Here is a 20,760-nt window from a genome sequence, read left to right on the forward strand (position 1 = left end):
AATCTCCCGATTCTCAACAAACTTCAGGATATTTTTTAGGGGAACCTGCTAGAGTTTTCACCCGGAGTTTTTCAAAAGGTTTCCGTCAGAGTGATACTGAGGCTTGGTCATGTAAATGAATGACCATTCACTAACCCTCTATGAAGATTCACGTGCGTCACCCGGAAACCTTATTATGAAGCTGGAAGTCGATCGTGCCCACCGAATTGACTTCTGATTACGGAAATGCAATAAATAGTTTTTTTTTGGAGCGCTTTCAACTCTCCACGTCGAAAGCCACTCAATCAGAAATCCCTTCTCAACGGGCACTCACAGTAACACAGTTAACCACTTTTCTCAAACCCTGCTTCAACTTGCTTCTTTTTCTTGAGTGCTCGCTTGAAGAAGAGCTTGTTCTGCTGACAGTGCTTCCAGAGCCTGCCAGAGCCACAGACAGCTTACGATGCAGCGCTCTTCTAATCATCCGTATCATGGCATCAGCGTAAGTGACTGGGATCTCCTCTTCAGGGGTTTTTGATGCCAGGGATCTCGCCATAAGCTCTTCCACTGGTAGCGTCACAGCAGGCACAACCTGGTCTGGAGTCACGAAAAGCTGGAAATTTGGAAAACGGGAAGCCACGCTCAGGACCGTGGGATGGGCGTTGTGGATGTCCATGAGCCGCGTTAGACGGTACTGCTTGCCCATATGGAGTAGTTTGATGTCGCTGACAGCACCCATATCATGGTTCCAGTTTTGGGCATAAAGGTACACAAGAAAGTGTAGCATCGTGGGGACAGTGTCGTCACCGAGGTACCGGCTCACAAAGGCCTCCAAGGACGCGTATTCGACGGTTTTTGTCTCAACAAGATTCGGCAACATCACTTTGAGCTGATCGGGAGTCGGGAGTTCTCGGGTGGTGGTTTCTCCAAATGGGAGGGTCTTGCCGGGAACAACCGTGGACGTCAGCAGGCATGGGGAAAGCACCAGCATGGAGTCGAAGTCAGACATGGCCATTATTCGGAAAACGGCGAGGGAAAAGAGCGGATCGAGTCTATTTTATATTGTCCCCCACGGCTGTTTAGGAGAAGCTGCACGCTTCGTACGGCAGACCTGCACACGGGGCGACTGGAGTACATATTTCCTGCACGCAACCGCGGGGCACCAACCAATGGCCCCTCCAGGCTCGTATTCTCCAGGTTTACCCCATGCTCGGTTGCTGCTGTATGCAGGAAATGTTAACTATGTGCCCACCTCTGCCCCCTAAACAGACTCTTCGAGAACGCCGAAGTAACCGGGCAACACTGATTCAGGAGGCATAGTACTTGTCAATGTAGTCCCAGGAATCTAGGAGGATCACGTGCTCGGACGCCCGGAGCACCCCGGCCAAAAGCTCGTTCAACCGGTCATAATCGCCCGCACCCGGCTGCAAAACGATGTGGTCAAGCTGCTCAATCACAATAAGGTTCCCATTGCAGGATGCTATTTTTTCGTGCAACTGGTGCAAATCGCTGACGTGCTCGTATTGGAAATGCTTGAGCTTTTCGGGATTTTGTGTCCACGAGAAGGGGTTTTTTTGTACTACTTTCCGGAGCTCGTCGGAAGAGGTACAGTTGAAGTAGGTTGTGTTTTCCGATTCCGGCCGGGATTCGATAATTTCAAAAGCTTGCAAAATGGCCTGCTGGACCCCGTCTGCCGTTGAGATATGGTGGATCATGAAGCAATGCAGAACGAAGATGGCTTAACAGATTAGGAAGTTTGAGTTCGAGGATGGAAGCTTTTTGGGGGATGTGATTGAAAAAAGGGGCTTTCGGGTCAATGGAAGTGACCAATTCTTGAATTACGAGTTTCTGAACCAGCTTTCAGAAGTTTATCGAGAACAAGCTGGCCACTTTCCTGGTTTTAGGCTTTTTGTGATTAAGGTTCCGTGAACAGGTGATTTTCGGCAGATACGGCACGGCTGACTGCTAAATGCACTGTGACGTCGCCTTTTGCAGCTGAATGTAGACAGGAGTCAGAAAGGAGACTAGAAGGAATTGGATAGATTGATTTGTTGTGGATTTTAGGCTCCCGTTGATATTGACACAGTCACGTGATGAGGATCACGTGTAACACATATTGGAACTTCTGACGGCAATAGCCTAAACAAGAACAGCTCAGGGCTTTTTCATTGAAAATAGCCCTTTAAGACCGCTTTATATATGTGCATTCATCTTGGCTAGCCTTATTGTAGTCAAATGACTTCTTCTTGCCTTTTCTGTGCACGCCTGCAATACGGAACTCTACTGTGTATATGCTACCTAAAGACCGTATAACTGAATATTCATATCAAACTGTTTTTGATGATGTTGCCATACTTCATTAGCATCAACTGGTGAAGAGGTTTCGCCAGCTTCGTATAATTCCCAAAATGGCGACCTGCATATAACCCACCACTATCTCATCACCGGCCTTCACTACTCAAACTACAATTCAATGAACAGTGACAGAAGACGAATCACCGGCCCAACGGATGCCAAAACACCCCAAATAGGCATTTCGTCCGGTAAAACCGCAACACCAAAAAAAGAAACACCCCAGCAAACCCATGGCCTTCGAAAATTCTTCCTTAGATCCGGCCTCACAAAAAACGCCAATGGCCTGGCTTATCTAGAAGTTGGAAACACCATCCTAGAAGTCAGCGTTTACGGACCTCGTCCAATCAGAGGCTCCTTCATAGACAGAGCATCGTTTTCTGTGGAGTGCAAGTTTTTGCCCTACTTAACACAACCCAATGAGGTGATCTTTAATGCCAGTGATAAACGCAATGGAAGAACTGGCTTGACGAATATCGAACAGAGAATCAGCACGTATGTGGAGACTGCCTTTTTGCCGTCGATATGCGTCGAAAAGTACCCCAAATCGACCATTGACGTTTTCATCAATGTGGTCGCCTTTGACCCTACCACTGGAACCTTACCTAATTTAATATCGTGGGTGGTCAACTGCGCCGCTTTGGCGATGGTCGATTCAGGCATAGAAATCAAGGATATGGTCACGGCAGGCCATGCTAAGGTGGACGGGAACGAGGTTCTTTTGGATCTGCAGCTTGTGGAAGCAGACCAGAGCTCAGGTACAGAATGTGTGGCCAGTTTCATGAGAATGCAGGGGAATGAGATGGTGGCTTTTTGGGTCGAGAGCAGCGGAGCAGAGGAGGTGGACGAGACGAATTTGGAGAAGTTGGTGGGTGGATGTGATGAGATGTCGACTGAGGTGAGAAAGAACTTGAACGGGTACTTGTTGAAGATTGCCAGAGAGGGGGATAAGGAGGAAGAGGAGGTGAAGGAAGAGGACGATGCTGAGATGGCGGAAGCGTAATGGTCCGGTTGTTGTTTTGATGAATTGAAAAGTCATCATTTTGAAGGACTTCTTCTCCAGGCTTAAAGATCGCAAAATTCACATAATGCCTTCAAAATAGTCCTCAGAGTATTTTTCATCATTTCATGGATTTGTCAGAGGCGGTCTTGCTGCCATTATGGTACTACAATGTGGCGACATAAGGTGAATTCATTGGCATAGGGCTACTCCCCATGATAGACTACAGCAGTCCTATGCATCTATGCGATTCTATGTACACGAGGTGCTCTACTGAGTTTTCTTATCCTGTAAATCCTGGTCGTCTGCCAGCAACTCAGACAAGGCATTGTGGATGGACACCAATTTGGAAGCCAAGTCATAAATAGTGAATTTGTTGCCGCTTTCGTTGTCGTTGTAAATCAAAAAACGCTTGCTGACCTTCACTCCCGTGCTCTTGGCAATAAGCTGAGCAGCACGAGTGTAGATGGCCACAATGTCGTCGTTTTCCGTGAGTGATTGGTAAATCGGCGTGTTGATATCTGGAGCAGACGCCAACATGGGTGTAAAGATTGTAGAGTTGAGCTCGTGGGCGAGTTCTGTAGTTTCGGCTGGGTTTCTGGGAACCTCGATTTCTGGAACCTTGATTTCAAAAGGCGACGTGATGAATCCAACATCGTGTCTTCCGTCAAGATGGTATCTGAACTCATAAAGGCCTTCCTCCCAGAACAACTTTTCTCTAGCAAACTCAATGGTTCCGCTGTTTTCAGCACCGGTCCACGACCAGCGAGAATTGGACGAGATCAATGTTCTGTAACGGGAGTAGGAAGTGTGGGTAATTTTGTACAAACCGACCCAGTCTTGAGAAGAGTGGTCTGTTGGGGCAGAAAAGGCCACTTTGATAGGCTGTCCGACGTATTTGTAAGGAATGGAATCCGTGGCTGTGAGTCCCTCAACGTCCAAGTGGTAGTCGCTGTTGGCAAAGTATTTGTTCTGGGACAAGTCGGCGATATTCTGCTTCGAGAACAATTTGGTTGAAAACCTTAATTCCTTCAAGAAGGCGTCAAAGGAAGAAACAATCGAGGTAGGACCGGAGTTACGTCTCTGGGAATCAGAACGGCTGAGCTTCTTTTCAATGCTTTCTGGCAACAAGTGCTTCTTGACCGTTTTCGTCACTCCGCTATCCTTGAGCACCTCATCTTCACCGTAAACCTTGATCATGTGGTTCTTCTCAATGAAGTTGATTCTGACAAAGTTGTTCACCACCCAGATCAAGCAGATCACGAGGTTGTCGAAAGTAGGCAACATCAACGTAGCTCCCATTACTCCACAGACTCCAAACACCTGTTCAGGGTTATTGAGGTAGCGGTAGACACCAGCCTTAGTCAAGTGGGTTCTCTGAGGCATGAAGGATGATTTTGGAATGAAAAAGTCACCGTAGAACCAGCCAAAGTAGCCAATCAGATCAATGATGGAAGTGTTGATCCAGACTTGCGTCACCACAAGCAACAAGCCCATGAAAACACGCAAATAGAGGTAGTCACTGAAGAAGAAGTCGTGGAACTCGCACCAGGTGAGCACCTTGAACAAGTTCATGCCAATGAAGGAAGCGTAGGTCAAGTTGATCATGGAGTTGTAAAGAATGGCAAAGTTGTTGAGGGACTTTTCGACGGGAACGTTATTGGAAAGGTACCACTTGGTGAAGGTTTTGAACTCGCTCTGGAGCACAAGAACAACGTTGATGGAGACGGATTCGAGAACCTTGATTGTGACGGTCAAGTAGAACAAAATTCTAGCAACTGCTGAGACGTTAGACGCAGAAAGCGAAGCCAAAATGGGAATAAACGCCAGGTAAGTGAGACAATTGATCAAGTTGATCACGTCACTGGCTCTAAGGACGTTGAAATTCGCCAAACCCACCAATGGCTTGGTGTTATCGAAGTTGGCCAAATCCTTGTAAGAGATCAACTGCAGCAAGGAGTTTTCGTTGGCTGAGGGCCCGTAGATCTTGTCGATGTGGGGTTTTCGATAAAGTGCAAGAACACCATCTGCAAAAAGTGGCCAAACAAGGCAATCACAAGAACGGTGTAGGACTTTGCAATAAGCGCAAAACCGTAGTATCCAATGTAACCGACGGAGTACATGGGGTGGGGGAACATCTCGAAAACGCCGTCGAAAATCAAATCCTCGTTGTTGATCTGTCTAAAGAAGAAATCACCCCAGTACCAGGCGTAGTCCTTGATGGTGTTATGAGCATTGATCTTGACCCAAAGGTTGAACAAGATCAACAGCACTCCAACGACAATTCTGGCCGTCACAGCCCACACAGGCTGGCCGTGCAAAAACTGGTAATCGTCCTTGCAGCAGCATGCCACCACAAGACACACAAACGTGGTAAAGTCCAGCATCAAGATCAAGTCCACGACTTTTCTGAAAATCAACCAGGTGTTGAAGTCGACCGGGTGGCCGGAGATGCTGTAGTCGGCGCCCATCTGGGACCTGACCTCCAATTGCACGAAATTGGCCAAGGAGGAGGTGTTTTCCTTCTCAAACACCTTGTACTTTCTCGCCCACTCGACCAAGCGGAACCGGTTCAGCTGCTGGTTGAGCAAGTACCCAATTCCGAAATTGTAGCAAAAACGCCAGAAAACGTACAAGGCAATAAACGCCTTGATCTGGCCGTCTGTAGACGCCACCAAGAAAACGGCTCCGTTTGAAGCTAGCACTAGCAAGATCAACACCTCACACACGGATTTGCGGACGGACGGATTAAAGAGCGTCTTCACCATGTCGTGGGTCTCCGGCACGGCGAAGGTTTCGCCGCGGAACGTGATCCCATGGGCCATTTTTCGGAAATTTGTGGAATTGATGGTGGATCTGAGGTCCTTATATGTTGAAAATCGCGCATGTGAAAAATGCGATAACGACACTGGCCGTTTTTTCGGAGGGGACCTAACCGGAGGAGAATTGGACAAAAGGGGGATATGGACATTTTAAGCCTCCATGAGTATTCGATAGTCTGGATTAGTTTTCAAAAAATGACGTAGTTTGGTCTAATGTAGGAAGGCTGTTTCACACCGCTTGGGCTTTTTTGGGTTGGGTCGATTGACAGGAAACGTCTGGAACGAGGGGACTGAAAAAGTGATTTGAGTGGTTGGTTGGAAACGTTTAGGAGGAGGTTTTGGAGGTTGGTGGTTTTGGAAAATGGCTGTGTCGTGGTTTCTGATTTCAATGAATATTCTGAATTTTCATGAATCCAGACTACGGGAATTCAGCTTGGATCCGCTTCCGAGCCGGGTGAAAAATTTGGGTTATGTCTCGAATCAGCCTGAACACTGTCATGTCAGATCGATCCAGTGGTGATTGCATGCACAGAAGCACAAAAACAACTTAACAATAATTCAATTTTCCTTTAAAATTAGAGATTTTCAAAATTGGCTGCCCGCTTCTTTCAGGTCTTCGGAAACGGTGGACCTGCGGCTCGCTATAATACGGTTTTTAGTCCCTGGGGATCTGCGGCTACAGGTACAGCGCTTATAAGCGAGATTTCCCGATCCATCGTGACAAAAAGATGGTGGTTGGATTTTTGGAACAGGCTTCGGAAAATGGATATTTGGTTTTTTTTTTTTTTTGTTTTGGGATTTGGGGAGGATTTATGGGCGTTTGGTGCATCGAGAGGGGATGCTGGGAGGTAGCCTCAGCGACTTTAGCGGAAACTGCTGTTTATGAAAATGCCGAGGAGGTGAAGTGGGGACTCGATCGATGGAATCATGTTTATTTTTGTGATTGAGGTAAAAAGGAGGGGAATTGGAACTCAATGGGTATGGTGAGAGTATTGGTCTTTTGGAGGTGGTGGTTGCTGATGGGTGGGCTAAGCAAAAAAGGATTGATTTTGAATATCATGGACAAATATAGCGGCTTAAACGATTCCTTGATCGGGAGGGTTAGTTCAGGCTTGACTGGATACTGGAATTAATATGGATATCTATGTTTCATCGGGAGCTAGTGAGCCAGAGTATACTCACCAGGTGCCAATCACGCTGGAATCGACAAAAATACGCAAAAGAAGGGGAAGTTGCTAATTCGAAGGAGGTGCCAAAGTCACCCATTTATATAGACCCAGGAGGTCAGCTGGTGTGCTGATCAGGTGAGACTGGTGGGATCACATCCTAGCTGCTGAGCATTCGGTGTATTATAAGGCGAAGATGGGCATCTAAAAAGAGTAAGAGATTCAAAAAGATTTCAGGATTTATGAATTGGAGTATTTGGAACATTGAAAAATCAATTGGGGACTGCTTTGACCTTGCAGCCAGGTTGCGCCAAAGGATTGTGCTATTTCCAACCTGGTGACCAATTACCCCAGATTTGGAGCTCATCCGATACCTCACCAAAATAAACATGCTACACTTCAAGAATAACCGAGCCAAGAGATCGCATACAGATACCAGGAATGTTGTGAAATACACCCAATGACCAATGACCAATAACCCAAACAGATTATCACTGCCTATAGCTATAATGCTCAAATCCACTACCATGACCTTCCCTCAAAAAGCAACGAATCCCGGGGTACTTTCCTTCATCCCGATGCACCCCATCAAAGAATCTCCAAGACATTCTCTTCAACACCAACAAAGAGCACTCTTGTGACGTCACTGGCCCACAAAGGCCCCTCCATGCTCTCCAACCCCTCAGAAACCAAGATAATCCTCCGCATTTCCAAGCACCCCTGGACCAAGACTGTCTTTGTTCAAATACTAAAATAACTGGGGAAATTCTCCAATAGTGATGCCGAGAACTGACCCATGGGCAGCACGTGCCCTAACAAGAATCGTGCTTATTACTCGATGCAGAGACCAGCCACGCGCTTATGCATCTATGAGGGGCTGCCGCAGTAACGACAGCTATTGTTCACGGACTCGATGCATGGATAATAAAAAGCCACAAAAAGTACGAAAACAACAACTTCTTCTTTTGTTATGGGTGCACCAGAAGTCACTGTGAGGGAACTGGAGGAGGTTTCGCTTCCGGAACAGAACCAGGAGCTCTATGATTCTGCAGATTTCGACGAGGCCTATATCAAGAAGGCCTTGGTTCTCAGCAACACCATCGACAACATAGGTTTTGGCAGATACCAGTATGGGCTTTTTGTGGTGGCTGGGTTTGGTTGGTTTGCCGATAACGCCTGGCCCTCGGTGACAGCGTACATTCTTCCTCGTCTAATTGAAGTTGATGGAGTGCACTATCCAGAGGGCCGGTCACCGTATCTTCTTTTGTCACAGAGTTTTGGGCTTCTTGCTGGAGCGGCGTTTTGGTCAATTTCCGCAGATATTATCGGTCGCCGTTGGGCGTTCAACATCACCTTTTTGTTCATAGGCGTTTTTGGCTTGTGTTCAGGTTCAGCTCCCAATTTTGCAGCCATTGGGTGTTTCTGCTCATTGTGGAGTTTTGGCGTCGGCGGCAATTTGCCTGTGGATTCTGCCATCATGCTTGAGGCGCTTCCGACAAGTAAAAAATGGCTTTTGACCGTCATGTCCATTTGGTGGGCCATTGGGCAGGTTGCAACGGCGCTTATTTCGTGGGCTCTTATATCCAACTATAGCTGTCCAGATTCGGACAATTGCTTGAGGGAGGAGAACCAGGGATGGCGGTATTTCGTTTTCACGCTTGGCGGGCTCACGTTGATGATGTTTGTGGCTCGTTTCGTGGTGCCTGTTTTTGAAAGCCCGTCTTTCCACCTCGGTAAGGGAAATGACGAAAAAGCCGTGGAAATCGTCCACAAAATCGCCAAAATCAACCGGGAGCCGTGTGAATTGAGGATTGAAGATCTCCAGATTGGCGACGAGACAACGCTGACTGAAGAGCCCAAACCACAGGGAAACGAGCTCCTCAAGTCCAAGTTGAGAAGGTACAACCTCACCAAAATCAGACAGTGTTTTGGTTCCAAGAAGCTTATGATCTCGTCGAGTTTGGTGATATTTTCCTGGGGAATTATCGGGCTTGCGTTCCCGTTATACATGGCTTTTCTTCCGACATTCTTGGAGCAAAGAGGTGAAGCCAACCAGCCACTCAGTGTTCATGAAACGTACAGAAACACCTTGATTGTGGCAGTTTTGGGTATTCCAGGTGCTATAATAGCAGGAATCATGGTGGAGCTTCGAACAGGCAGAAAAGGCGTATTGTTCGGTTCGCTCATTTTAACTGGGGTGGTGCTTTTTGGATCAACCACTGCCAAAACGCCAAATTCGTACTTGGCATGGAATTGCTTCTTCAGCTTTTTCTCCAACATCATGTACGGAACGCTTTACGCTTATACGCCCGAAATCTTTCCCACCAAGATCAGAGGAACCGCTGTGGGTCTAGCTGCTCTGGCCAACAGAGTGTTCAGTATCTTTTCCCCCATCATCGCCATCTATGCGGATTTGGAAACGGCAGCTCCCATCTACACATCGGGAGCCTTGTTCTTGTTTGCAGCCGTGTTGGTATTATTCTATCCATATGAGCCCCACGGCAAGCTGAGTTTATGATTTAACCGTTCCCGTCAATCTATAGCGTCACAGGATTGCTCCAGGAACCCTCGTCCTGGCTGATTTTCGTCAACATATCGTCCAATCCGTCGTTGAAGTCGTCAGCACTAAACGACTTGTTCACCTCTTTCTTCACCTCCCGTCGCTCTCGTCCTCTGAAAGAACAACCACGTCCGGCGTTTCTGTTCTTTCCTCTCTGACAGGCGCATCTTCGTCTATAATTTTGTATCTGTCAGTCTCGACCAACTCGATCTTGCTGATGCTACGAGGGGTCGTTTTCACGAAGAAATTGAAAATGTCGCTGATGTAGAGCTGCTTCAAACCAAACTTTTCGTCACACAAAGGGCATTTGTACAAGGGCGGCGTCCGGCAATAAACTTCCAGGAAAAACATCTGGCCGTGTTCCGAAAACAGCGGGTACACGAGGCCAGGGGCCTTGAACAGGAGAGCACCTTCAGAAATGAGCTTCTGCTGCTTGAGGAAAAGCTGCTCTAGGCGTCTGGAGTCGTGGCTTTTCAGCACGAGCGTTTTCTTCAAATGGTGACGAACGCCCGTGGGCATTTTGGAAAAAGTACAGAAGTTGTCAAAATCGAAACACTCAAAATGACGGCACGTCGTGGCCTTCACGGGAAGCGCTATCTTCGTGGCCGAGTACGGATCCTTGAGCGAAAACACAATCTTTCCTACAACCTCCAAATCGTCCTTGTCGTCGCCGCCGGTGTCAAAAAACGTATTTAGCTCTCTTTGTATAGCACATACCAAATTTGGCGGAATGTTCCTATAGCCAGGCGGCGCTGGCGACGATCGAAGCTTGATGGGCTTGTATAGCGTAGGAAGGAGCTTGTGCATGGGTAGAGGCGGCTGATACGGCGTTTTCTTAGGCTCCGGCTCCTTTTTCGGCGACGAAATCACCTGTGTGGGCATGGTGGTCGTGGAAGACAAGGCGTTGTTGAGTTCGTCATCGAGAGACGAAAGATCCGAGTCGTCATCGTCTAGAAGCTGCTGCGGTCTAGACCTTGCCGGTAGCATGCGGACCTCGAGGACCTCTAGCTCTGATTCTGAGTCGTCGTTCTGTGTAGCAGGCGCCTCTTTATTCGTTGGAGGCACCTCATTAGGTGTAGGAGCTGTTCTAGCACCTGCAGCGTTTGCAGCGTTCACAGCAAAGTTCCCCGAAAGAGGCCAGAGCGGCGTGTTTTCCAGAATGTTCTGAAGCTGCGGAGCAATGGTCGGATGTAGCTGGGCCACGGGGCCTGGACGTGGCGGTGGATTCTGGTTTTGATGGTGGTTATTGAGGTTTTGAGAGTCTGGCTTAGGTGGACCTTCTGGTGACGGATTTCCAGAGGCTTTCACTGAGTTTGACGCCTTGATCGTACTCGGAAGACTTTGCTTCGTTTTCAGACTTTGTTGGCTTTCAAGGCTTTCTTGGTTCCTCTCATTATCACCACTTCCAACCTGCCGTAGCCGAGGAAGCGAAATCGTCACAAGCACCTTATTCGTAACGGCGCCGTTCTCCACATCTGAGCACGTGCGGTAGCTCACCGGGCCCGTGTTTGCCAGTTTCGGGCCCATCACCTGGATTCTAGGCATGTAGTTGATGACTGAATCGGCGCGATGAAGTCTATGTGTACTGGGGTTTTCGGGGTTCGATTTCGGGGATGGGGCTGCTTTTATAGTTTTTAGAAAAAGGGGGATGTGTGGCTCTGTATATGCTTGAAATGTGTGGTTTGCCCCTGGCGTAAATGAGTGCCTCGATGGTATGTGATATTGAGATGGTGCGGATTTGACTTCGCGTGGAGTAAGGTGGAGGAGGATCTACTGTCACTTTTTGCTACTCACTTTATATTTTTTATAATATGTTAAATTCTTTTCATTTGACAGAACTCAACAAATGGAAAGTCATAAAAAGTCTTGAGTTCACTTGAAGGTGTGGATTGTTACTAGTGTAGTCCAGATGGCTGTGCCTAGCTGTAGCTCGGTGTACCGAAAGTGCGTAAGCTGATCGGAGTAAGGCAGACCACATCGGACGGCAAAAAGGGAGAGTTTGGTTAATTTGCCAAAAGGGACCGAATCATCGATAGGGAAGTTTCAATCGGTGAAACAGCTTTTGCAGAATTGCAGTATTCCATTGTCGATGGCTGCAAATTAGAAACGCACCGAGAGGACTCACCGTTAACAGCGGCATCCGGCTAGCCTGTGGAGATGGCTATTCCCAGAATTTGAAAGCTCATCATTAAACCCAAATGTTTGTAGCACCATAGTATTGTCGCTTTAGGCGGTATTAAATGGCGCTTTGCATCACTGAAGCCTTACAAGGCAACACTGCGTTGACACCAAAACGGAAGGTTCTTCTTCGGCGTAGCCACAACACTCTCGTACACGTAGAGCACCACAAGAAGCCCCATGGCAGTGCCCATGATGGCCGAAATGCCAAGGTTCAAGAAACTCAGCAAGAGAATGGCAAGCGCAACAGGAACCCTCCAAATTACACGCCAGAACTTCAGCACCAAGAACACTTCAGGAGGATCTCTGCAATCGTCAAGAAACCCAATAACCGTGATTGAGAGCAAAGTCACAAACAAACCACCGGTGAAAAACAAGGTGAGGACGTACACATCTTTTTCTTCTCCAAGCACAACGTCAGTCACTGGAGGCCCCAGCCAAAGATACGGGGTTCCTCGATCCCAAGAAGCTCACCTCCAGCATCAGCAGCAAGCACCACTGAGCCAATAAGCGGCACATGGATGTAAATCCATGAAATGGCACGCGTGGCGCTATGGCGAAGAGGATGGACGGCTTTTTGGGACGTGCCAGCATTGTCGTAAAACCAAAAAAGAATGTACGCAATCACAAGGAAATAGATCGCCCTAGGGTACAATTTGGTGAAACCCACGCCGATGGGCGATTCTGCCGTGACTTTGGTCAAAAACTCGCCAATTGCAACGGTGTAGAAAGCAGCCATCCGCTCAACCTCGTGCTCGATATTGAGAGCTGTGGACATGGTGAGTTTGAGCATTCTTTTGGTGATGGGGTGGAACGCAATCGAGAAGGTGATCTGCTCCAAGGCGATAGTCACCAACGCCAAAATCACCTTGGTCTTGACGCCCACGAAAATCACAGGAATCCAAAGACTGCTCGTGATGACCAAAAACACGAAATACAACCGCTGTTGCGGTCTGTGCTCGGGCACGTAGAACGAGTAAAACAAGAGCAAAAAGGCCAATGAAAGGCGACAAATAATATAAGGCACAATAGTAAAAGCAGCGCCCCTGGTCAGCTCCAAGACGTGTGTCTGCGCGTTCACAGACGTGGTCAATAACACCAAAATCCACAAAAGGTACAACTTCTGCGACAAGTCCTCGTTGTAGTAGTAGTTGGTCACGTCCTTGATGTCCGCCCAAACGGTCCAATAAGGCAAAAACAACAAAATGTACTTGAGAAGCGCGTACCAAGAGGCCTTGTCACACGCATCTCCAGCTACCGAGCCAATGATGCCCACATAGATCAAATCCAAGAACAACTCGGTCTTTCCCGACAGCCGTTCTCCTTTCGTCCGGTACAAGGTACCCCCCTTGAAGTAATTGAGGGCATGGGGTCTAATAAACCACACCGAGTCCCTGGGTCTTTTGATGTAACGAAAGTCGATTTCTCCGTACTTTCTCACAAAGTCATCCTCGTTTTCTGAATCCGTGAGTTCTTCATTTTGGGGCTCTGGAGCACCCACCAAGCGTTCCAATTGGCTGGTTTCCTCGGGCATTACGGAAAAAGAAGCGGTATGTAGTTTCTGAGGTAGATTGCGCTCCGTATCGTGCTGCAGGTGCTCTTCACGTCATATGCACCTCGGTTGCTGGATGGACTAGCATTCCGGAGGGTGTGAGAGACGAGAAGAAGGGGAAGTTGGGAAATTGGGTTTTTGAGTTGGAGGGAAATCGCTGTATTTATAGCCTGGGGCTTTTATTTCTTTTTCTGTTTCGTTTGAGGCGTGGGTCCACGGTGCGGCTAGTACTGCTAGTAGATGCAATATAGGAACTCCGAGAAACAATGAATGGTGATGCAAAGGATCCAGATTTGAGATATAAATTCTGACATTTCGACTAATAAGAATCGGAATCACTCCTAAAGTTTATAGTAACCTCATTTTATGTTCCATTGACGGTAGAATTGTTAGTGTCTGGACCATGCGGCTGAAGAGTTTGCAGCCATTTGGTTGGATACTTGGAATACTTAAGCGAGGTCTTAATGAGCCAAGTTGCTCCGATTTTTGCAACTTAAGCTGCAAATAAGGATTTACTTGGAATAACGTGATTATTGCTAGGATTTATGGAACCATCAACGGAGTACCGGGCTCGTTGATTACTTAAATGCAATACAAGAAAGAGCCAAAAGTGAGCAGAACACCACAAAGAGCGCAAACTTCTATGAGCTTTTATTGAATATGAACGCACTTGAAAGGTTCGGAACATTAAATATGGTAACCATTAAACTGCCATTGAATTCAAGTCAGACCCTCCATAGCTGTCCTGATGGCTGTGACAAACAGACTCTCATGAAACTTCTATTCACCTATTTATCAAGGAACACAGTTTGCACATACTTAATATATTTAAGTTTGGATCTTTTCCCAAAGAAGCTGCAATACATGCCTCCATCTTCAACTCTAGGCATATGTGCACCTTACTGCCTTCATTTAAAGATGATAAAACTTACATAGCCTTTGTCTCAGAGAGTCTACTTAATGAAGCCAGCATTTACATAAATTAAACCACTTTAGCCTGTCTCATTGGATGTACGATTATGATGTCTGCGAAGTCGATGCATTGAACGTTGGAGTTCGAAGAGACCATATACGCTTCAAATTGAGCGGCCAATCCAACTCAAGAGAAAAAAATCAAAACATTATAAGGAAAGTAAAACGATGAAAAAAAAAGAAAGCAAAAGCAGTACTGAAACCCTCTCACCCTCTATGTCTCATTTGCAGCCATCGCATTCCGACCGTTACCCAAAAACCACAAACCAAAATCCACCAGCCCCAAACAAATCTATACTTCAAAAGCCACAACTGACTATATCCTTCAAAACCATTCATCCGATTAAACCACCATAAAATCCTTCGCCTCTGCCACCCAGTGATATCCCGGTTCGCGCACGCCCGACCCACCAATAAGAGCGTCTGCGAATAATCGACTCCAAATCAACTACCATGAGCAGCAATCCCTGGGCCAAGAGAGACGCGTGGAGATACGAGGGTCAGTTCTCCCGCTTCAACAGATTCAAGTCGGCCTTCCCCGGTCTTGGAATCGCCACCGTGGCGTTTTCCGCTTACTTGGTTTATGACAAGTTGATCAAGAAGCCTGAGGAGCACCACCACTAGATAGAAATACATGCATTACGGAATGGAAGAACTGTCGAGGAGACATTGTACGAGGCTGAGGTTGCAGTGAGGGGGTCATATGTCTGGGTTGGAGAGTTTGAGATGAAGGGTTCTAGATGGATCATTGATGGATCATTGATGGAATCGATGAGGGACGGGGTTCGACGAGTGCAACCGATTCAAGGTCAAATGAACATACTGAATGTGTTTTGAAGATTCCGTCTTTCGTACATTTCCATTAACCCAGAGCTCTGACTGGTTCAACTGCTGCACCTCACTCCCAGACTCTATATTCTATTCTCTTTAGCTCAGCGGCGAAACAAAAGGGATTTTATGCCTTGAACTAGATTCACACGCTTAAGCCTTTCCACTTGGACTTTTCAGTTATTTCAGGCAAATACTTCTGGGTATTGTCCCAATGCCCTACAAGGCGCTAGATGTCAAATGGGCAAATGTCTCTCCTTACGAGCTATCTTCAAGCAGGAGGCCTCTCTAACGGATATTGTTTTCAACTTATTGTTTTGGTGGTAGGTCCACTTAGAGAATAAAAAGCCAAGCCTATGCTTAATCAGTAGATTATCAGAGGAGAAGAACAGCAAATCGCTTTTGAGCTGTAATCGATTCAAACGTCAAAAAGCTTCAGAAATCTCTAGAAGTACAGCCATCCTTCCACCTTGCTCAGCGCCTCTCCATCAATATCACTTTATCATCCAAAAATTCTTATGATCCTTCCTTTCACCTCCAAAACTTCGACCAAATAGCTCCTTGATCCCCAAAACACCCTCCCGGCCCTACACTCTCGTCATGCTGATTGCTCTTGGCTATTTACAATGATCCTTCACTCTTCAACTTCCTCCACAACGGTCGATTCCCAAATCGATCCCAGCGAGTCGCCCTCCGTGGCCGCCACGGCCTTGCTGCCGTCCCGCGTAGCCTCCCTAGCACGCGTCTGTTCAGCAGCCTGCTGGGTCCACACGTCCACAGCCTCCTGTTCCTTCTTGGTACCCCATTCCATGTTGGAAATAGGATAAACGGCACCGAACATGGCCAGCTCCTCACGCAGCACGGTCAGGCTCATCTCGTCGGCCATACGCAACTGGTAAAACTCAAAACGGGCCTGGTCGTACGCCTCGAAAAGGCTGTTTTTCGTCTTGGGCTGCTGTTTCAACAAATGCAACGTTCTTTGCACCACCAGCTCTCCGTCCAACGGCTTGTGCACCTGGAGCATGTGCGACCAATCACATTTGGCGATATCCTGGCCGTCGTTCTCGACGGTGTTTTTAGGTCTGGCCAACTCCCAAGGGTGTTGATGGTAGAAAACGTCTCTCAACTGGTCCTCTAAAAGCTTGATTTTGGGCACGGCGTTCACAGACGCATGTGTGTTTCTGCGCTCTCTGGGCGACGTTCTGGTGTTGTAAAACTGGCCCTGCTTCTTGTAAAGATCGTTCTGGGGATCTGACGGTTGTCTTCCAGCATCGAAACGCTTGGGTCTTTTCGTCAAGTCGTATCCGGTGGGATGCAGGCCCACGGCAGACACCCATGCGGGACGCTCCGTGATGACACCCTTACGAAGAAAATGCGATGTTCTTTCGAGCACCCGGGAGGCGTCGTGCTGGATCTTCATGGTGTTGGTTGGAAAATGAAAAGCGCTTCAAATTTTGTGGTAGCGTCACGTGACCGATTTTTCAGGGTTCGGCCGTTTTGGGATAATCAGGGTAGGGGGTGTATTGGGAGGGAAATTAAAGGACCAACTAATACTCTGATAATGCTTTATGGTGTTTAAAGGGTGACTGGGTGGAGATTGGGGTCTTCTGGTGGGTGTGACTGTGCAGGAAAATCATCAGGGTATACCGTAAAATCGACAACCAGAATGCTCCAATTCAAATACACTTATCAATCGAATAGAAGAGATTTTTGATCGAAAAGAATAGATGTGCCTTTTTGTAAAGTCAAATCTGTACCTCAGATCATTGATCTCCAACACCATCTCCGAAGCATCGAGGTGAACCCTCTCTGCAGGCAGCTACTTCATCTTCCATAACCCCAGTCGTATTTCCATTAAAACATCCATTGGGTTCTCGATATCGCCATATGTGCATTCCTTGAGCGTTTCTGATTCCAAAGATACCATTAAAGTCCAATAAATCGATTTGAGTCCATCACTGTTGATCCTACAACAGGATGTCATCAAAAGCTGTCCAGGTAGCTTCCACGCTACTATCTCATATTGCAAAAACATCATCACGACCGCTTCTCTGTGAGATTGCAAAAAACATCCCACTACGACCTTCTCACTTGGCCAAAGAAAAGTCAAATCTAGAAGTCGAAAACAGAAGAGAAAGAATACGACAATTGCAAAGCGAAAATGTCCATACACCAAAACCAAGCTCATATACATTCTTTCTAAAAGCCCTTTATCCTACTAGACGACTGCTAGCACGGCTTGAGGCACCCAAATCGAAGAAAGCCTTGGTGAACCATTCAACGTTACTAAAAAGGTATAGCGAACTTCCAAGCCCAGGCGTGGCATGTATGGAGCCAGAGGACTTTGAAACCTTCATGAAGGAGCTTTCGAGGAGACGTGATTTCGTGAAACCGGGCCTTTTGGCTTCCCTGGTTGGAAACTACTATCTGCCCTTACTGATGCTAAAAAGCTACAAAAACCAATTGGAGCAGCGAGATGCACACGTGAAGATGTGCTGGAAAGTAGTGGAGGATTTGAAGAAAGCAGGAATTCCTATACTCGAAGAGGAGCAGAATAGGCTCATATACTTGGGGTTCTTTCGTGACAGGAAGGACATTTTGGAAGAGATCAAAAGTGCCCATGCATCTGCTTTAAAAAAGCTTGAACCTGATGTGGCTAAGAAGTATGCAAAGTTCAGAATCAGGCCGCCTTCGCTAACATGGGCTGTGTATTGCAGACTCAAGGAAACCCTTCCTGCGAAACTTCCTCTTGGTACTGTCAATGTGCTTCTTTTTAGTGCCTTACGAAGTGAAAGTTTCGATGTTGTCGAGGATTTGAAGTATACATTGAACTTCACTGGAAAAGAGCTGCAAAAACTTGATCCCGATGGTGAAACCTTTCTGACGTTGATACACGGGTACACTGACTACGGAAAATACGAAACGGCATTTGAGTACGCCTCCTTTATGATTGATGACTGGCCACAATTGGTCGATATAAAAGCTGTCAATGCCATTATAAACGCCTTAGTCAAGTCTGGATCAGACAAAGAGGCCAAAAAGATCTTACAGGCTGTGACCTCTCAGACCACAAGACCCTTAGAGTCTCAGGAGTGCTATCTCAAAAAGTTGACACCGAAAGATGACGAATTATATGCTGCTGCTTTAGCTGAAGGCACCAAATATGGCACACACAGGGTGTTTCCTACGGAAAATACCTTCCTCCCTGTGCTCGACAGTTCTTGTTCCCCTGGAGCCTCATTCGCTAAAATTGAGCAGCTATTAGGGATCATGGAGCACACATGCCAGCTTCCGTTGACTACCAGAGTCTTCATCAAGATATTCGAATCCTTCAAAAACAATAAGTACTCACTTCAAGACGCCCAGGACCTTCTTGCCAAGGTGATAGCTCTTCACGATACCTACCATGATATCAGCACCGATTTACGATTGAAGGACAAAATCGGCAAGCTCCACATGCATCCAGAAGTTGAGTCTTGGCTCAATCAGGCTATGGTTTCCGAGAAAGCCAATCTTCCTGTCGAACATGGCGCATTTCTCAAGCTTCTGGACCGTCTTGTGCTGCTGATATACGAGGCTTTTGACGCTGTGGTGGAGAATCGTGATTTGGCTGGCCAAATCGCTGAACACAGAAACAGGCTTTTTGAGCAGCTCAGGAGAATCAGGGGAGACGGACGCCAGGGAGTCGATGGACCCTCTACTACGGAGCTATACCGTCGTGACGAGGTGAATTACATCAAAAAAGGTCATCTCATTGATCTTTTGGATATGGTTAGTTGATGGTTTACATGTAAATAGCCAGATGGACAAATGTTCCTTGTATTAATGCAAAAATCGAGCGGAGCCATCGACATACTCTTTGTGCCAAATGCAGCAGACAGAATAGGATCGCTCTTGATGTGGAGGACTTCGTGTGCTTACTCGATAAGTGGTGGACAGCTTGAACCATCTGAGAAGTGGACACACTGATACCATGCAAATGAGTTTGATAATCCAAGACAGAGGATGAAAGTCTATGGCAAATTGAGCCTCCTAATCATTGGACAGTCGAATTTAGAAGCAAGCAATATCTAAAAAGAGGCAATCGAAAGCACCTAACAAAGTGGAGTTTCAACTAGGCCGATTCCAACGAAGCACAAGTATTCTCAAAGAGCCATTCTTTCACAGATCACCCCCTCAAATGACTTCGTCCGTCTAGCTTCCTTTGGCTGCTTGACATCAACTGTCACTCTTAGACCATCGCCTCCTTGTCACCTCCTAGCTGCTGGCCAGCGTACGCCGCACGAATGGCCTCCTCGTTGGCCTCCTTCGCCTCGTCCTGGATCAACTCCTCCAAATCGTAATCGTAGTTGTTAGGATCCACATCGTTGGCGATCTTCTCGGTTCTCTTTCTCAAGCCAGGCTGGTTCAATTTGATCAGAACAGGCATGTCGTCGGCGGTCACGTTCAAACGCCCCTTCAACGCCGACGCACGTGCCTTGAGCCCGTGCTGCTCCTCCTGTTCTCTTTGTCTTCTCAACTCTTCGTCTGGAGAAATGTAGCCATATCCAGCATCGGAGTTTTTCCTTTTTGGTTTGGTTTGCTGCTGCTGCTTCTTTCTGCGTTCAAGATGAGTCAATCCTGCAGAGTAGGGGAGATAGAGCGAAATGGCGCAGAAAACCACGGCGAGGATGATGAGCGGGATGAACATGGTGATGGTGTAGTTGAGATGAGTGCGCGATAGATGATGTGTGAGGTGGAGGAGAAAGACGGGAGAGGAGAAGGCTTTTTTTTTTATTTTTTTATTTTTCAAAACAATAGCCCGTTTGTGAATTTCTCGTTTTTGGTTCCCTTCTGTTATTCTCTATTGTTTTTGATTTGTTTGCGTGGTTTGTGGATGCTGATGGTGGTCAGTTTGCAACCATGCACGGCATTTTCAGGATGTCACCATCAATGATTGAGTGTAACGAAGCATACGAAATCCAAATTTCCAAAAATTTTAAAAATTGTCAAAATGAAAGTTGAAAACAACGCTAAGAACCTCCTATAAGAATTGAAGGTTTTCAAATGCGTTACCGTTGGTCACTCATATCGCCAGAACGGAAGTCTCGGGACCTATAGAATGATCCCGATTTCAAGACTTTTATCCTTCAGTGGAGAACAAATAATATGTGGTACAATCTCGACTTTCGGTTCCCTCATGTATCCACTTCCGCCGATTAGATACTGTTATCATTGCCCAATCGGCTTCGGCACTTATGGATATTGACCGCTACGTTCCACACGAATCCCCTATCAATCGTAAATGCTAATCTTCAACCCTGCCCTGATAGGTTTATCGCTGGTGAAACACACCTCTATTCACCAATAGA

At 47.0% G+C, this 20,760-nt stretch overlaps 10 protein-coding genes across 10 annotated transcripts; 3 read left to right on the forward strand and 7 right to left on the reverse strand. All coding sequences in view use genetic code 12, as the record gives it.

Annotated features, from left to right (window-relative positions):
- Positions 1-298: 298 nt before the first annotated feature.
- On the reverse strand, positions 299-988 carry CXQ87_001222 (uncharacterized protein; the record flags this gene model as incomplete). Its single annotated transcript, XM_025479769.1, has 1 exon — positions 299-988. The coding sequence occupies one exon, from the start codon at positions 986-988 to the stop codon at positions 299-301; it is 690 nt and encodes a 229-aa protein (XP_025339242.1).
- Positions 989-1,286: 298 nt separating this feature from the next.
- On the reverse strand, positions 1,287-1,694 carry CXQ87_001223 (uncharacterized protein; the record flags this gene model as incomplete). The annotated part of the gene is made up of 1 exon (XM_025479770.1): positions 1,287-1,694. One exon carries the CDS (start codon positions 1,692-1,694, stop codon positions 1,287-1,289), a length of 408 nt encoding a protein of 135 aa, XP_025339243.1.
- A 758-nt stretch (positions 1,695-2,452) lies between these two features.
- Positions 2,453-3,334, forward strand: CXQ87_001224 (exosome non-catalytic core subunit; the record flags this gene model as incomplete). Its single annotated transcript, XM_025479771.1, has 1 exon — positions 2,453-3,334. The coding sequence occupies one exon, from the start codon at positions 2,453-2,455 to the stop codon at positions 3,332-3,334; it is 882 nt and encodes a 293-aa protein (XP_025339244.1).
- Positions 3,335-3,601: 267 nt separating this feature from the next.
- CHO2 (phosphatidylethanolamine N-methyltransferase) lies at positions 3,602-6,156 on the reverse strand (the record flags this gene model as incomplete). The annotated part of the gene is made up of 2 exons (XM_025479772.1): positions 3,602-5,317; positions 5,356-6,156. The coding sequence occupies 2 exons, from the start codon at positions 6,154-6,156 to the stop codon at positions 3,602-3,604; spliced, it is 2,517 nt and encodes an 838-aa protein (XP_025339245.1).
- Positions 6,157-8,289: 2,133 nt separating this feature from the next.
- CXQ87_001226 (MFS transporter) lies at positions 8,290-9,837 on the forward strand (the record flags this gene model as incomplete). Its single annotated transcript, XM_025479773.1, has 1 exon — positions 8,290-9,837. The coding sequence occupies one exon, from the start codon at positions 8,290-8,292 to the stop codon at positions 9,835-9,837; it is 1,548 nt and encodes a 515-aa protein (XP_025339246.1).
- Positions 9,838-9,969: 132 nt separating this feature from the next.
- On the reverse strand, positions 9,970-11,424 carry FGR3 (Fgr3p; the record flags this gene model as incomplete). Its single annotated transcript, XM_025479774.1, has 1 exon — positions 9,970-11,424. One exon carries the CDS (start codon positions 11,422-11,424, stop codon positions 9,970-9,972), a length of 1,455 nt encoding a protein of 484 aa, XP_025339247.1.
- Positions 11,425-12,143: 719 nt separating this feature from the next.
- On the reverse strand, positions 12,144-13,591 carry CXQ87_001228 (uncharacterized protein; the record flags this gene model as incomplete). Its single annotated transcript, XM_025479775.1, has 2 exons — positions 12,144-12,481; positions 12,505-13,591. The coding sequence occupies 2 exons, from the start codon at positions 13,589-13,591 to the stop codon at positions 12,144-12,146; spliced, it is 1,425 nt and encodes a 474-aa protein (XP_025339248.1).
- A 2,452-nt stretch (positions 13,592-16,043) lies between these two features.
- Positions 16,044-16,829, reverse strand: CXQ87_001229 (mitochondrial 37S ribosomal protein mS23; the record flags this gene model as incomplete). Its single annotated transcript, XM_025479776.1, has 1 exon — positions 16,044-16,829. The coding sequence occupies one exon, from the start codon at positions 16,827-16,829 to the stop codon at positions 16,044-16,046; it is 786 nt and encodes a 261-aa protein (XP_025339249.1).
- A 935-nt stretch (positions 16,830-17,764) lies between these two features.
- CXQ87_001230 (uncharacterized protein) lies at positions 17,765-19,189 on the forward strand (the record flags this gene model as incomplete). The annotated part of the gene is made up of 1 exon (XM_025479777.1): positions 17,765-19,189. The coding sequence occupies one exon, from the start codon at positions 17,765-17,767 to the stop codon at positions 19,187-19,189; it is 1,425 nt and encodes a 474-aa protein (XP_025339250.1).
- A 451-nt stretch (positions 19,190-19,640) lies between these two features.
- CXQ87_001231 (uncharacterized protein) lies at positions 19,641-20,099 on the reverse strand (the record flags this gene model as incomplete). The annotated part of the gene is made up of 1 exon (XM_025479778.1): positions 19,641-20,099. One exon carries the CDS (start codon positions 20,097-20,099, stop codon positions 19,641-19,643), a length of 459 nt encoding a protein of 152 aa, XP_025339251.1.
- Positions 20,100-20,760: the final 661 nt, after the last annotated feature.

The sequence above is a fragment of the Candidozyma duobushaemuli genome, assembly GCF_002926085.2.
Source record: "Candidozyma duobushaemuli strain B09383 chromosome Unknown A_B09383, whole genome shotgun sequence".
NCBI classification, from domain to species: domain Eukaryota; kingdom Fungi; phylum Ascomycota; class Pichiomycetes; order Serinales; family Metschnikowiaceae; genus Candidozyma; species Candidozyma duobushaemuli.